Here is a 17,278-nt window from a genome sequence, read left to right on the forward strand (position 1 = left end):
TGAAGATAGGGGTGTGGGTGTTTTTTTTTTTTTTTGGTTTTGTTTTATAATTGAGAGTTCAGTCTTACTAGGTTTTATTGCAATCTTTGGTGCAATATAAACTTTTTACAAGAGCTTATCCTAAATTTATTTAATATTTGGAATTATGGAATATTTGGTTAATTTGTTTTGGGTTGAATTAAGATCCAATAATATTATCATATTAATAAAACTGTTTAGTTGTCAGATTTTGTTAGCCAGGCTTTTTTCTCAAATTTTGAGACACCATTTGTGTAAGCAGGCTAGTAACCCGAGCTCTTTCCTTTTCAGCAGATATAACCAAGTTCTTGATCTGTACTAGAGTAGTAATTATTACATTACACACTTGGTCTCAGTATATATCTTGGGGGAAGCTGTCTATTAGCAGCTATCAAATACTATTGATCACAGTTTGGCATAGTTTTTTTGTTTTAGAATTTATGAGAATAAAATAAGTGTAGTCTGAGTTTTAAGTTTTTGTTCAACTTCCCTCAAGTGGTAACTGTACATTGCAGATCAATAAAAAGGTAGTGAGCAACTAGGGCTAAACTCAGCTGAAGTTTTATTCCAAGCTGATGTGGTATGACACTTTTTGCTGAGGCACCTCGTTGGGAATTTATTTGGGGTTCGCAGCCTCTGAAATGGTAGAAGCTGAGTGAAAGAGAATCACAATATTCATTGTGTTGGTAGAAAGTGCTAATGAAGTGTTGGCATTCTTTGCCATCAAATTCATGGTTGAACGTTTGTTGCTTCTAGAGGAAGCAATAGCCTTACATTCTATCTGAATTACGGTGCCAAGTGGTTGATAGAAATTAAGAGTAATTCATGGAAGTATTAAATGGGTTTGAGGACAGGTGATATTCAATCATTCTATGTTAAATTGGGAACCTTTTAAGATTAAGTAAATTTGCCAGTTTTTCAGTTCTCTTAAAACAAAAAAAGTGAGATGGGAGACTGCATATAATTCCTTTGTGGCTTTGTGTAATTTTTTCAGTAACATCTGCGATTTGTAATGGTGTAACTGGCAAAGCAATTTATATGAGGACTTCTAGTTTTACATTTGTGTTTAGCTCTAGAAGTCTAAAGCCTTTTGTATGAATATACCATGTAGCTAATAGAAGAGAAGCAAAGTCCAATTGCCCAAAACCATAAAGGAACACCTATTTACCCTTTTGTTTTTATTAATATAAAATCATCCATCTGGAGCTTGATTGTATGTTGCAGTTGCACCTAAAGGCTTCACTTAGGTCTAGAACCCTTGTGCTAGCCACTGTACAAACATAATAAATAACAGTTCCTACCAAAAAGAGCTTACAAACTAAAAGACAAGATGTAACCAGTGGATGGGGCAAACAAATGGGGTGAGGGATAGGATGAGTGGATGAGGGAGGAGTAACCAAAAATAAGTCATTTTAATAATGGCCAAAGACTAGATTTTTGTATGTTTATACAACTGCTAGCATATCAGAAACCCCACTCAGGATTATTGGGATGTATTGGTCTATGGTAATATAAATATTAAGTAATAATTTAGTTTATCTTGAAGTTGTAGGATGATCTTATGATTAAAATGTAGGACTGAGCATTAGGAAACCTTAAGTTCTATTTCTGGCTCTGCTGTAGGCTTCCTCTTTAGTTTTCTGGGCAAGCTTCAGGCTGTTAGTGTTTGTATTCCCTTATTACAGGAGTGTTGAATTTTAAATCCTTATTCAGACGCTTCTTTGAGATTCCCAGAGAGAAGGAGCTATAGAAATGCAAAGGATTAATATTTTGTTATTACCACCATAATATTTTAAAGATGACTGTTTATGCAACAGATGAAGTCAACTGAATTAAAAATAGACTGTCAGTCTAATTAACGTGATTGGTTCACTGATGGAACATCAGCCAGTCTGACCCATACCATCAACACTGACTAATTTTAAATTTAATCCCTTTTTAAAAAAAAATCTAGTGAAGAAGAGGAGGAACTGGCACAGACATGACTACACAGAGTTTGAGGATGGCTCCAAACCAGTCCAAGCTGGAACACGGACTTTTGTTAAACAACTGCGGGCTCGCTCATTCCCAAGGTATGGAAACTTGCTTAGAAGTCAAATCACAAAAAGGGGAAAAACCTTGGGTATTGATCATGTCTAAAAGGTCTTCCTAACATGCCTCCACAAAAACACCACCATCACAAAAAACCCTTCCTCCATGTCTGAGATCTAATTTTTTTCATCCAGCGTTTCATATCCATATATTTGTCTTAAAGGCACCTTGTTGTAGCATCCATCAATCAAATTACTACACATGGGTGTAATTTCCTATGGAGTCTATCACTACCAACCCATATTGTTAGGTGTATTGCCTCTTCAGCATTTTCAGCCTGTCTGGTCCAGGAAACGAGACTCAGAAATCACTTCCCATTTTCTCTCTAGCGTAGACCACAAACATCGGAACAGTGGTTTATCTAGTCCCAGATGCTTCAGAAGAAGATGAAAGAGATTCCCCTGGTGCACAGTTATGTAATAACCTGGTCATAAAAGACATTTCTTCCTTATTCCAACAGTTAAGGGTTGGCTTACTCTCTAAAGCATGATGACTTATATCCCTTTTAAAAGAAAATGCTTTTTATTCTAATATATCTATGTTGTACTTATCCGTATAAGTGATTTTTTTTAATCCTCCTAAACTCTTGTCTTCAATGACATTCCGCAGATTAATTATGCTTATAAAAATGTACTTCCTTGATTGGTTTTAAATTTGTTGTCTTTTAGTTTCATTAAATGTAATCAGCAGGCTTGCCTTCACCTTGAGTGCTTAATTTAATATAGTTGTATCCACTTATTTTAATTTGATTTATATTAGCTATGTAACTCCAATAAGATGTTTCGTTGAAACTTGCCAAAGTTTTTTGTTAATTTCTCTTTCAAACAGGTTTACTCGTTTTTTGGTGCTAATATTTTGATTTTTTTCCCCCAGTGCTGATGAAATCATTTTGAAAATGCATGGCAGCCAGCTGACACAAAGATACCTGGAGAAACATGGGTTTGATGTCCCTATTATGGTTCCTAAACTAGATGGTCTTGGTCTCAGACTCCCTCCCCCTACCTTCTCCGTTCTGGATGTGGAACGCTATGTAGGTAAGGGACTTTCTGGAATATGTGTGAATGCTTCAGCGTAGAGTGAATTAAATACAATAAATATTTGCAAAGCTACAACAGTTAAAGGATACTATATGCCTAATCTAAATTGAACAGTTCTTACCAGAAGGTTGGCAAGGGTAAATTAGGCCTATGAATTTGGGTTTCATTTATGGGTATGCATGTGACAATTGTATGCCCATAGCTCTCAACATTCACACCTGGCAACTTGTGGCACAAGCTATCAAAATGTGTGATAAATGACTGAAATGTTGAACAGCTGTATTTTGTTCTGTGACATACTATAAGCAACAGATTGTAATGGTTTTTGAGGATGTTTTCTTACACTGTGAATCAGATAAGCTAGTTTTGTAATCTGTAGTCTAGTGATGGGGACGGGGGGCTTTGTTACAGATTTTAAAAATGGTTTGTCGCACAGTGAGAACATCTTTTAAAGGGTTTTACACTTACCAGTTGTCTGTTGCTGATGATGCATTGCACAACAAAACTTTTGCATATGTGAGGGTGTCCCGAGGGTGTCTGGGGTGTTGGGGAGAAGGTCCTTGCCTGGGCTTCTTATGTGGCTCTGGGGGTGGGGGTGAACTGCACCAAAATACAATCTCCCCACCTACACTGTTAATACATGGAGGTTTATAGCTGCTGTTTGGGGTCCAGGGACTCCCAACTGCTGCATCTCTGGAACCCCCGCTCCTCTCTGCCCCTTCCCCTCCAAGGAGCAGAGCAGCCTGAGAGGGAAGGAGAGGAAGAGAGAGTAGATTTCAGACAAGTGAGGAGGGAGGGTGGGAGCTGTAGGGCAGAAATATTCACATTTGGGGGGGGGATAAGGGAACAGGAGGAGACTGAAAGCTCAGGGTCAGATCAGTTCCCTCCCTCCTCACCTCATGTCTGCAGAAAAACCGAGGAGTACTTGTGGCACCTTAGAGACTAACAAATTTGTTAGTCTCTAAGGTGCCACAAGTATTCCTCGGTTTTTTTGCGGATACAGACTAACACGGCTACCACTCTGAAACCTCTCATATCTGTAAACTGTTGGCTCCTTAGTCTATCTGATCCTTCCCTTATAAGCTTTTTTTCTGCTCCCTGGGGGAGAAGTTCAGGGAGCACCATAGCTTCAGCAGGAGCATTTAGTCTTCCGTCAGGCTTGCTGGGCAGTCTCTAACCACCTCAGGACCACCTGAATATGTATTTCAGTGGTTCAGTGAGACTGAGCCAGCTGCAGTGTGGAATGTGCTGCATAATATACTACAGCTAAGAGTTTTGTGTGTGCGCCTTGCACTTGGTGCCTTCGAGGAGCAGTGGGTGCTGTCCGGGGTTCTCTGCTCGGTGTCCCCGTCAGGTTTCCTTCATTTGACCCTTTGACCTCACCCTGTCCCTGTTATCTCATTAGTTGTCCCCCGGGATCATTTGGCTTCCAGGTCCTGTGGATCCTCCCCTTAGGCTGGGGGGAGGTCCTTTAGCACTTTCTGGATTCCAATAGAATCATCTCTTTTGTTCTTTTGATAGCATGTTGAAATGCACTACAAACAGGATTTCTGTGCTTATCAGTATTTTAAGACTCCGCTAGAATACACTATGTGCAGTATTCTGAATGACCTGACTATATGCTGATTACTCAGTCCCCTTATTAATTGCTCATGGTTGCTCGGAAGAGTAGCTGGCATTTCAACAATTCTGTGACTTTATTTTGGAAGTCTGGCTATTCCAGGGCAGAAGATAATTCCCCCCCCCCCCCCCCCCCCCCCCTACTTCCACACACTCAGATTGGCACATCAGTTTCCATGGCTCTTTTTCAAGGAGTGTCCCTGTGTGTGCTCCACTTTAGGTGAATGTGTGTGTCTACACCAATGATTGCTGAATTTCAGTGGCAGTGCCTGTTTGGGTCACACGTGTGCTCTCCCTGTCTCGTGCTGCTCGTGGCGGCTACATAGCGCTATGCAACCAAACCGCTCTCAATTGCTTCTCATCTGTTCTTGACCTGAGACGGAGCCATGGTAGCGCCTCTTGGCTTGCTTCATGTTTACCTCTTAGAGTTAGTGTTGGCTAACTACCCTCCTCTCTCATCGTTTATTTTCTTCTTTATTTTCACCCTTATAGTATACTGTACCTTTAACCTTCTTCACCTGGGGGAAGGCTACTGACGGGCATGCCTGGATCCTTGGGATTTAAACAATGCCTTTCTTGCTAGGAGGCAATCCTGGTCAGTGATGGGCATTCTCAGTGTGTCCGATGTCTGGGTGAGACACACATACCTCAGAAGTGCCACCATTGCCACAACCTCAAGGCTCACACCAGAAAATCAAGGGACTTAAGTTGAAACTTATCCCGATGGAAAAGTCACTGCACTTGGCTTCTGACTCCCTGACCCTTTTGCACCCTGAACACCAGTCTCCGCCAATCCCAGTGACAGCCTCTGGCAGAGATTACCCACCACCCTCAAAGAGGAAGTCCTCAAAAAAGGTGGACAAAAAGCAGGCCACAACTTCCCCTACTAGGGAACCAGCTAAAAAGAAACACCCTCCCGGCTCATTCAACACTCTTGGTACTGACCACAGTCCAGCTGGGCCCCTCCGAGTGAGCGGGATCCTCCAATACTGCTGGTACCGTGAAAGGACCCTAAGAGGGCAGCCTCTGAGAGGAGTGGCAAAGAGAAGCTTACCTCCTCCTCCTCGGTCCTGATGGAGCCGCTTAAATGTGTGGCACTGGGCAGCTTAGCATTGCTGTAGTCTGTTGTGCCACCTACCAATCACCTAGTGCATAGCACAGCCAGATCAGAACCAACAACTGCTACAACTTCAGCAGCAGCACCACCACCAATGTCCTCCTTGGTAGCTGATGCTTGTGGTACTGCAACAATTCCTTTTCCACAAGGCCCTTCCAATCTCTGCAACACCGGAATCTCCCCTTCTTGGTACTGATATTACTCCGGCATATGTGGTACAGTGCCAGTCTGCACCCACATCCAGATAGGCCCCTCCTTCCTCAAGTGAGGAGGAGGACTATTAGGAAGGTAACATTTTACTTCTCATCCATTGAGACAACCACCAGACCAGGTCAACTGGGAACAACCCACATATCACCCCAGGGGTAACACCCGTTGGTGGTATGGACATCCATGGATGCCGCCACCAATGCCACTCACTCTGAAATTCAGACTGAGATGCTCCCCATTCTCAGTACGTGGACCCTCTGAGCCTCTGGAGAAGACTTCTGAAGAGCAAGAGGAGACTTTTTTTAATTGGGAAGTCACCTTACCGACCAATATCGCTTCATCCTCTCTGGATGAAGCAGTCATGCTTCCTTCACCCCCAACAGCTGATGACTTTAGACAATTCCAGGAGCTATTTAAAAGGATTGCTTACTCTCTCAGGATACCCTTGGAAGAGGTTGCAGAGTCTCAGCACAAGGTGTTGGACATTTTACAAACATCAACCTCATCGAAGATTGCGATCCCCATAAATGAGGCAGTCATGGATCCACCCAAGATAATCTGGCAGGCCCCCCGCAACAATACCACCCACTTGTCAGAGACAAGAAGTACGACCCTTCTGGATTTTTTTTGTTTTCATCTCCCTCCGCGCTGCCCCTGCCCCCCCGGCTTGTTATGGTATAGGCTGTGAACAAACTGAGCAGACAAAATCAGTTCCAGAACCACCTCATACGATCAAGACTGGAATCGGTTAGATCTCTTTGGGTGTAAGGCCTATTAGTCAGCGACTCTGCAATTCAGAATTGCCAATTACGGTGCACTGATGGCCAAATATAATCTCATACATTATACTAAGATGTCTGAGTTTATTGATTATGTCCCTGGTGATTAAAAAAAAGAAAAATTCAAAGCAATCATCTCGGAGGGCCATCTTCTTGCATGGACAGCTTTACAAGTGTCGTTGGATACGGCAGACACAGCCGCATAATCTGTTGCTAGTGATTGTTATGCCTCAGGCTTTGTGGCTCCACCTCTCTGGGTTTCTGAAAGAGGTATAGTCTACTATTGAGGATTGTCAAGGTTCCTCCCCCACTCTGAACGCTAGGGTACAGATGTGAGGACCTGCATGAAAACCTCCTAAGCTTATCTTTACCAGCTTAGGTCAAAACTTCCCCAAGGTACAAAATATTCCACCCTTTGTCCTTGGATTGGCCGCTACCACCACCAAACAAATACTGGTTACTGGGGAAGAGCTATTTGGAAACGTCTTTCCCGCCAAATACTTCCCAAAACCTTGCACCCCACTTCCTGGACAAGGTTTGGTAAAAAGCCTCACCAGTTTGCCTAGGTGACTACAGACCCAGACCCTTGGATCTTAAGAACAATGAACAATCCTCCCAACACTTGCACCCCCCCCCTTTCCTGGGAAATGTTGGATAAAAAGCCTCACCAATTTGCATAGGTGACCACAGACCCAAACCCTTGGATCTGAGAACAATGAAAAAGCATTCAGTTTTCTTACAAGAAGACTTTTAATAGAAATAGGAGTAAATAGAAGTAAAGAAATCCCCTCTGTAAAATCAGGATGGTAAATACCTTACAGGGTAATTAGATTCAAAACATAGAGAATCCCTCTAGGCAAAACCTTAAGTTACAAAAAAGATACAGACAGAAATAGTTATTCTATTCAGCACAATTCTTTTCTCAGCCATTTAAAGAAATCATAATCTAACACATACCTAGCTAGATTACTTACTAAAAGTTCTAAGACTCCATTCCTGGTCTATCCCCGGCAAAAGCAGCATAAAGACAGACAGAGACCCTTTGTTTCTCTCCCTCTTCCCAGCTTTTGAAAGTATCTTGTCTCCTCATTGGTCATTTTGGTCAGGTGCCAGCGAGGTTACCTTTAGCTTCTTAACCCTTTACAGGTGAGAGGAGTTTTCCTCTGGCCAGGAGGGATTTTAAAGGGGTTTACCCTTCCCTTTATATTTATGACAAGGATCTTCCCTTTGAGGGCCCGAAGTTGTTTGCAGCCAAGACTGATGACTTTCCCCATACCCTAAAACATTCCAGGGCAACTCTTTTTTGGTCTTTTGGCATTTACACACCTGCACAAAGAAGGAAGCCAGGAAAATACCACTCAGTACAACGAACAAGGCCATATGTCCAACCATAGGGACAATCTGACCCACAAAAACATAGATGCCTACAGGTAATAGACCATTCCTATCTCCACCATCGACATCCCAGTAACCTCCCTTGAAACAGCAATTTTGAGGGTTTGATTGAGGGCCCAAGATGCCTCCTGCATTTCCAAATGCTGAAACCATCAACAACTGTCCATCCTTTCAGAGACAGTCTAATCCCATTCTACCCAGTATGGCAGACCGTCACCTTGGACAAATGGGTATTAGAAATTATCAACACTGGTTACTCAATCCCATTTACCTCCTCCCCCCTACCCAGCTTCCCTTCTTGTCCCTTTTCAGGGACCCTTTTCATGAGCACCTTCTACAACAGGAAATAAACCCACCTCCTGCACTTGGGTGCTGTAGAAGCAGTAGTGACACAACACAGAGGGGAAGGGCTTTTATTCCCACTACCTCTTAACTCAGAAAAAGAGCGGGGGATGGAGGTCCATTTTTGACTTAAGGAAATCCAAGTTCACGAGGGTTCAGTGGTTCAGGATGGTCACGTCAGCAACTAATAATCCCAACACCAGAACAGGGGGACTGGTTCTCAGCTCTCGACCTCCCAGATGCATATTTTCACATTACCATACATCCGTCGCACAGGAGATTTCTCAGATTTGTTCCGAGACAAGATCGCTACCAGTGCAGAATGCTACCTTTCGGCCTCTCTGCGGCTTCCCAGCTGTTCTCCAACGTTCTTGAGGTGGTGGTGGCCCACCTCTGCAAGCAAGGGGTCATGATCTTCCCCTGCTTGGATGACTATCTACTGAAAGCTCCATCCCAGGAAGACACCTTAGAAGCTACTCAAAAGACTATGGCTCTCTTCTTGCAACTGGGATTACAAATAAACATGCAAAAAAAAATTATGTTGATATCTGTACAAAAACTAGAATTCACTGGGGCCCGCCTTGATGCACTAGAGACTAAAGCCTCATTACCACTACACAGATTTGTTACGCTAATTAACCTGGTCACCACAGCACAAACCAGCCCACAGACATCTGCCAGGACCTGCCTGCAATTATGATGTCATATGGCAGCAACCATATTTGTTGCACAGCATGCCAAGCTACATATGCATTGTCTTCAGGGTTGGCGCAGGACAGTATATGTACCTCACAGACACAGCCTGAACAAATGTCTCACAGTGCCACTCAAAGTCAAAACTTCTCTACATGGTGGACTCGACCTCACAATATGCATGTCAGAGTTCCCTTCATGCAAGCCTCTCTGTCAATGATATTTACAATGGACACATCTCTCACTTTGGGGAGCACACTTGCACAGCCACGCAGTCCAGGACAGGGAGTACCCCTCGGAGTCAACATTACACATCAACCTCCTGGAACTACGAGCAGTCCGCAATGCATGCCCACACTTTTTACCTCTGATCAGAACAAGACCACAAAGGTACTATAGACAATATTGCTTGCATGTTTTATATGAACTGTCAAGGGAGAGCAAGGTCACGCAGCAAAGCACAGAGATTATGGAACGGGTGCATCCATTACAACATCAACATATGAGGTACCTGTCTACCAGGATGTCAGAACACCACAGTGGATGCACTAAACAGAAAATTTTCTTAGGAGTGGGAAATAAACACCTTGGTCCTACAGAATATATTCAGCTGTTGGAATTTCCTATATGTAGACCTTTTTGCTACAGCCCAGAATTCTGAGTGTCTGCAGTTTTGCTCAAGAGCAGGATTGGGGCACCGATCTATGGGCGCTGCTTTCCTCATCAAATGGGATGCTCCTCTCCTGTATATGTGTCCTCCTACTCCTCCGGTATCAAGGGTGATATACAAGATAAAAGCCAAACAATCCAGAGTCATCTGTGTGACAAGTGGGAGAACTAGGGACTCTCATGGCATACCCCCTATATACAGTCTTCTTCAAAGACAAGGTCCCTTTAAGACCACATTCCATATTTCTACCTAAATACCTTCCTCATTCTACTTGAATCAGCCTATTCGCCTTCCATCATTCTTCCCTAAACCTCATGAGAACAAACAAGAGAAGGTGATCCACACTCCAGATGTTAGATGGCCACTAGCATTCTATCTTGAAAGGACTAAACCCTAAACATAGACACAGGACCAAATCCCGCAGAGAATTAAGCCTATGACTGACTTTAAGCATGCAAGAAGTCCAGTGGGATTACTCCATGCTTAATTATTCATATGCTTAAACCTTTGCTGGATCAGGGCTATAAGCTTCATTATTGCTTGTAGAAAATTTGTAGTAATAAGTGCTCAGATACTGTGGTGTTGACTACTGAAGAAATATATACAAATAAATGTATTCTTGATAACTTCCTCCTACCCTCTCTTCTTTACGGTGACAGAAGCCACAAAACCAAGCATATGAACTAGCCACAGTCATGTTAGGTTCCTCCTTTTCCTTTTGGTTAACCACCAAAGTGGTGACTTATTTTATTTTTAGATTAGGTTCTGTTATATTATTAAGTAACAGTAACAAATTATATCTAGATAAGATCTTGGTTTACTCTTGTCCCTCTTTGTTTTGGGGAGGGTTGGGTAGTGGAGTTTTTGTGTAGAAATGGATTGTCCTATCTTGCAGAAAATATTAAACATATGTCTTGTTAAAATGTTAATTTTCTTATTTTTACAGGTGGCGACAAAGTGATAGATGTAATCGATGTGGCAAGGCAGGCAGACAGTAAAATGAAGCTTCATAATTATATTAAGTATTTCATGAATTCTGATCGACCAAAAGTGTTAAATGTGATCAGTCTGGAGTTTTCAGACACAAAGTGAGTAAATGACTTTGAGACAACTTGACTTGGTCGCCTTTGAAATAGAGAGTAGATTTTGCTAAAACAAAGGGTAAATGTAGAAGTATAATAATACTCTAAAATAAATTAAATGGTCTCTAGTAGACTATTTTGTGTTGGGATTTGGGGACAGTATGGAATCATATAGAAGTAAACATTTTTACAATTTGATGAACATTTAGGGAAGGTAAACATTTAAAGATGTCTCTCATCATTACTTGCACTTACCCATCATTTACTTACTTTTTAAGGATGTCTGAATTGGTGGAAGTCCCTGACATTGCCACAAAGCTTTCGTGGGTGGAAAACTACTGGCCAGATGACTCTGTCTTCCCCAAGCCTTTTGTTCAGAAATATTGCTTGATGGGAGTTCAGGACAGCTACACTGATTTTCATATTGATTTTGGGGGCACGTCAGTCTGGTACCATGTTCTGTGGGTAAGAAGGTCCTTGCTCCTGAATGCTTGAAAATGATTTTGTCCTGTGTATATCTTCTTTCCACAAAAGAAACCTGTGTTCATGGATTTCCTCATGCATTTTAAATGAAATTGTTAATTTGAGAAGGGGGCAGAGGAGGATTACTGACTGTGCACTGTTGTTCAGTCCTCTGTACAAGTTGATCCCCTAGAATGAAAATGTCAATCTGCGCTTTCTGGTAGAGAGGTGGATGCTATCCTGAGCGTTTTGTAGGAGAAAATGAATGAAATGACAAACTGAATTTTTCTTAAACATTAGCTCACACTGCTTTCTGAATTGCAGCAGCCATGTAGCTGAGGATGACTGGACATAACTTCCACCAGAACTAATAAATTATTCCTTAATGTGGCACTTTCCTTGTCCCAAAACCCCAAAAGGCTGGAATGTACTACATGGTTAGCTTCTGGTAGACCAAAGAGTGACATAGAGGGTTGGAAAACCTAGGAGACTCACATGGAATTACAGGATATTACTATTAGATAACGGGGCTTGCCTGACAATAATACTGTTCATGTAAATGATTCCAAAGTTGTACCATACCTCATATGGGATATTTTTTGTGTACAGGGTGAGAAGATCTTCTACTTGATCAAACCTACTGATGAAAATCTGGCTCTCTATGAATCTTGGAGTTCCTCTGTCACCCAGAGTGAAGTGTATTTTGGGGATAAGGTAGACAAATGTTATAAATGCGTGGTGAAACAAGGACATACCTTATTTGTTCCTACAGGTAAGATTTTACCTCCTTCCCCGTCTCTCCCCCAGCATTTTTTGCACTTATATTGTATCACCGGCAAATTCAGGATATCAAAAGATATGTATTAAATTATCATTTTTAGAAATATCCTAAAGTTTGAAGAAGAAATTGTCTGTCTTAAAAATACTTGGAATTGGTACCCAAACAGAGCAAAATATCAGCCCTTTAAAATGTTTAACTAGTTGGAAAGTTTCTTAAGAAATTGACTTGGGTTTTTGTTACTTGATTCATAGTAGTAATGTTTAAGGAGAAAAAGACAAGATTAGAGTTTGATAACTTTCCAGCATGGATAGAGATTTGCCAGCTGTTTCTGCAGCAAAACATTTAAAACATATTTCCTCTTATGTGGTGTCCAGTCACTTCTAATATTTCTAAGGACATGCAACATTTTGGCCATTACTGTCTCTCTGACCAGGTACAAATGGACATTTCCTGTGATTGTTAGGTGGCCTCCAAAATATGTTCACAAATGGAGTTGTAATTCAAATTTAATCTTGCTTTCGGACAAGTAGTGCTTAATGGGTATGTTCTAGGTCATCACTTAAACGTAGTTCAAGAAACCATTCTTGAACAAGGAGCAAATAACAGATATGAACTTCAAAGCCTGAAATTAGAAGTTGCTCACAGATAAGTACTAGGGGAGATTAAACGGTTTGGCTAATATTTAGCAGCAGGTCTGGGAACAGTTGACTGAACTTTGCTGAATTGATTCTACCAGTAATATACATCTATAGAGTTGAATGGTTTGGGAATTGGAAAATGAGTTTATGCTATTTACCTGAATTAAAGCTGTTGAAGGCAAACTTAAACTATATCCACTTTTAAGTAAGAAGCCAACAGATATATACTTTTGTGTGCATATTTGAAGTTATTTGAGTTTCAGTAGTAGCTGGGTAGAGACGTACAATATTATTGGCCTGTGCTCATCATATTAAATTGTGGTGTTATGAGAACAGTCTTCCAATTACATGACAAATTAGTAGTGTAAGAGTAATTATTATTCTTGGTTTTAATTTGATCATAGTTTCATTGGGCTATTATATAATGGCTACGATTTAGGATAATTAGTGGAAGTACCTTCTAATTCTTTTCTGAATAACTTAAATAGGGCTATAATTACTTGTTGATAAAACATTCAGACAGAAGTATTTGTTTGTTACAAGTAACACCTAAGATTACAATGAACTGAAAGATTAGAGGGTTTTTTTTCTTTTTCTTTTGATTACTTTGAGTAGTCTGTTTCATGAAAGTCAGTTTCCCTGGGTTTGTGGGTTTTTCACTTACCAAATTTGGGGAGGGGGGCAGAGGGAGAGAAAATGTTTTGTTTTTTAATAGGAATGTGGGTTTAAAACCATAAATGCCTTGCATAGGTGTAACTTCTTTAACTACTATTAATTAAAAAAAAAAACACAAACAAACCTAGATTTCAGATTGATAATGTCCCTTTAACTTGTATTTTTCTGAAATGCAAATGGTAACTCTCTGGCCTTGTATACACACAGAACTGATATCTTTGTGCCCACACTCAGGTACAATATTTTGTAGTGTAGATGTATATTAAGTTTCATGTTTTTTGTCAATTCAGGCTGGATTCATGCTGTGCTCACATCTCAGGACTGTATGGCTTTTGGAGGAAACTTTTTGCACAACCTCAATATTGGCATGCAGCTCAGGTTAGTTTCATCTGTCTGTTTTGACTATACCTTTTTCCTCCACAAGCAGGACATCCTTCTATTTAATAGATAATTTTCATCATGCTTGTTAAATGGGATTAAATGGAGACAGGCTCTGGTAATGGACGTTGCTGACTTTTTTTAGTTAGATTGTGCCAGAAGTAGACTTTGATCTGTTTCACTTCAACAAGAATAGTCTCCAATGAGTGGTCTGCACAAATTTAATTCCATTCTAAAATCAAACAAGCTCTACTTTGGAGATTAGTATAAAAAAAAAAAGTTGCTAAAACTGGTCAAGCTCAGGTGTGAAATTCTGAGATGGAAGGAGCAACCTTCAGTCAAGATTGCTGTCAGGACAGCTATATTAATTGTTGTCCAAGATGTGGAGCTGTATTCTAAACATACTGTTTTATTTATTACAGTGGAATCCCAATTAAATCCCATCTGTTAAAAGATTACAATTGGTTTTGTATCCTAGTTTTATGAAGTCCAACTTTATTTTTGCAAGTGCAGCATGTGACGGGTTGGATCACAGAAACCCCCTTGTGGCTGCCAACTGATGTGTCAAAACTACTTCTGCCCCTGCTTTCCCTGCCCTCCCAGCTTGGGACTTCAGCACCCAGCCTGGTTTGAGCCAGACCCACTAGCCTGCTGCAAATCCAGACCCCAGGTCTGAACCACGTCCCCTAACAGCAGTAGGCTTAAACTGAAAGCAGCTTAAGAAGTGTTCCTGTCTTTAACGCTCAGATGCTCAACTCCCAATGGAAGTAGGATTTATTTGGTTCCAGGTAGTAACAGACAGAACAAAGTGAATTACCAAGCAAAATAAAATAGAACATGCAAGTCTATGTCTAAGAAAACTGAATACAGACAAAATCTCACCCTCAGTGGTGTTCCAGTAAAGTTCCTTTTACAGACGAGTCTCCTTCTAGTCTGGGTCCAGCAATCACTCACACCCCCTGTAGTTACCGTCCTTTGTTCCAGTTTCTTTCAGGTATCCTTGGTGGTGGAGAGGCTCTCTGGAGCCTGCTGAAGACAAAATGGAGGGGTCTCCCATGGGCTTAAATAGACTTTCTCTTATGGGTGGAGACCCCTTCCTCTCTCCTATCCAAAGTCCAGCTCCAAGATGGAGTTTTGGAGTCACATGGGCAGGTCACATGTCCATGCATGACTCAGTTTTTACAGGCAGCAGCCATTGCTTACCTGCTACCTTGAACATCCTCATGCACACTTCTTAAGTGGATTGGAGCCTTCCAAGATCCATTGTCCCTTAAGTGCTTCTTGATTGGGCACTTAATTTACATATTCCTTTCTCAAGAAGCTGACCAAATGCTTTACAAAGGCTACTTAAAAATCAAGCCAGTACACAGCCAATATTCATAACTTCGAATACAAAAATGATACATGCATACAAATAGGATTAATACGTTCAATAGATCATAACCTTTACAGAGATATGTTCCATGGCATATGTAGCATAAAACATATTCTAATTATGTCATATATACATAAGCATATTTCCATAAAGCCTTATGGGGAGCACCGTCACACAGCAGTCAGACTTGATAGTCAGAGATTGGATAAGATCATAGTTCAGTCTTGTCCGAATGTGGTCTTGTTGGGGTTTGAGTATGTGGAACTTGATTTGTTTTGTTTATCATGGCCTGCTGGTTTTCTTTTTCTGAACATTGTGCGAGTTGGATATTGCACTGATTAATTCTAAAATGTACACATATAGTAATCTTTCTAAATTATTTGTTTAGGTGTTATGAAATGGAGAAAAGGCTAAAAACCCCAGATCTTTTCAAATTCCCTTTCTTTGAAGCCATCTGTTGGTTTGTGGCCAAAAACTTACTGGAAACTTTGAAAGGTAACTAATTTAGTGTTTTAATAAGATTTTGAGCATCTTGGCTTTCTTTCACACTGGGAAGGTCATGGTCTCCATCTCATGACAAATACGTAATCTGGGGAAGTCGGGTGAGCTGGGGAACATAGTTTTTGTGTGGCTTGAGTTCCTAACTGGGAAAAGCTTGTATAATTTGTTTACCAAAATCTGTTCTTTTGATTTTGCAAATGCTGCACTGTTCTTCATCTAATCATTTTTGCTTTCAGTAAATGGTAAATCTGAATATTGATGTGAAGAATGACTAACAGTAGAACTCAGCCTAGGTGTATAAATTGATTACTCTGGTATTTTTTTTTTCTTTAGCATTTGAAGTGAAACTCAATGTCAGGTTTTTTTTTCAGATGCCAACAGCATAATTGGCCTGTGAAAATAAATTTCTCTAAACAGTATTAAGTTTTAAGTTTGGACACACTGGGTATCTAAGATCCTGGGACAATACAGTCTTACTGGGAAGGTTAAATCTAACATAGTAGTATTAGTTCCTCCCTGAGAGAAGGGACCATGGTAAGCCTGATGGTTGTAAAATGTGTTCCAGCTCCTCTAGCTCAACTCTAAATGAGGTATCTTCCAAAGATATTGAGCATTTAAGATACATAACATCATGCATTATGTATCTCTGTAAGACTCTTCCTATTGTCTGTCTTGGTGAGATTCTTGATTCAGTTTGATCAAAGAGACTCCTTCAAGAGATCAGGGTTTCACATTATCATCTTGAAGTGTTTATATGTCGTAACTAAGTGTTTGAGAAGAAATTCTTGATCCAGTGTAACCCTCTTTAAAGAGCTCAAGTAACTTACATGGGATATTGTTTCTGGTGATCGTCTCTTTGCCTTGTAGAAGCAGTAAACTCCACTTTTAGTGTAGCAGCTGTGTTAGTCTGTATTTGCAAAAAGAAAAGGAGTACTTGTGGCACCTCAGAGACTAACAAATTTATTTGAGCATAAGCTGTCGTGAGCTACAGCTCACTTCATCGGATGCTGTAGCTCATGAAAGCTTATGCTCAAATAAATTTTAGTCTCTAAGGTTCCACAAATACTCCTTTTCTTTTTCCACTTTTAGTGACACAGCCAGCACAAATTCATTTTAAGTTTTTTGCTTTCTTTCTTTATAAGGTGTCACTTTTACGAAGTCCGTTCTTTTCATTTATTCCCTTCCGTTGACATTTTCCCCTTTCATGGGAATCTTTTGCTCTTGTCCTCAAAATTGATTCACCCTTCTTGAACTTCAGCTTTGACTGGCCCTTATGCTAAATTGTAAAGTTTTTCAAAAGCACCTAAATGATTTAGGAGCCTAAGCCCATTGAAAGGCAGTGGGATTTAGGGTTCTCAATTATGTCTGCTCTTTTGAAAATTTTACCCAAGCTCTCGTCCCCATTAGATGACAC

The 17,278-nt window shown here is 40.7% G+C and overlaps 1 protein-coding gene across 2 annotated transcripts in view; it reads left to right on the forward strand.

The window, feature by feature from the left end:
* Nucleotides 1–17,278, forward strand: part of KDM7A (lysine demethylase 7A) — a 97,664-nt gene that overhangs the window by 34,849 nt on the left and 45,537 nt on the right. For both annotated transcript variants that reach the window (XR_006289098.1, XM_037879255.2), the window contains exons 3-9: nt 1,973–2,090; nt 2,983–3,143; nt 10,919–11,060; nt 11,333–11,519; nt 12,126–12,288; nt 13,901–13,988; nt 15,752–15,858. Coding sequence is in view for 1 of the 2 variants with exons in the window: in XM_037879255.2 (XP_037735183.1) it covers nt 1,973–2,090; nt 2,983–3,143; nt 10,919–11,060; nt 11,333–11,519; nt 12,126–12,288; nt 13,901–13,988; nt 15,752–15,858 (966 nt within the window). In the remaining variant the exon portion in view is untranslated. The remainder of the gene's footprint in view (nt 1–1,972; nt 2,091–2,982; nt 3,144–10,918; nt 11,061–11,332; nt 11,520–12,125; nt 12,289–13,900; nt 13,989–15,751; nt 15,859–17,278) is intronic.

The sequence above is a fragment of the Chelonia mydas genome, chromosome 1 (assembly GCF_015237465.2).
Source record: "Chelonia mydas isolate rCheMyd1 chromosome 1, rCheMyd1.pri.v2, whole genome shotgun sequence".
NCBI classification, from domain to species: domain Eukaryota; kingdom Metazoa; phylum Chordata; order Testudines; family Cheloniidae; genus Chelonia; species Chelonia mydas.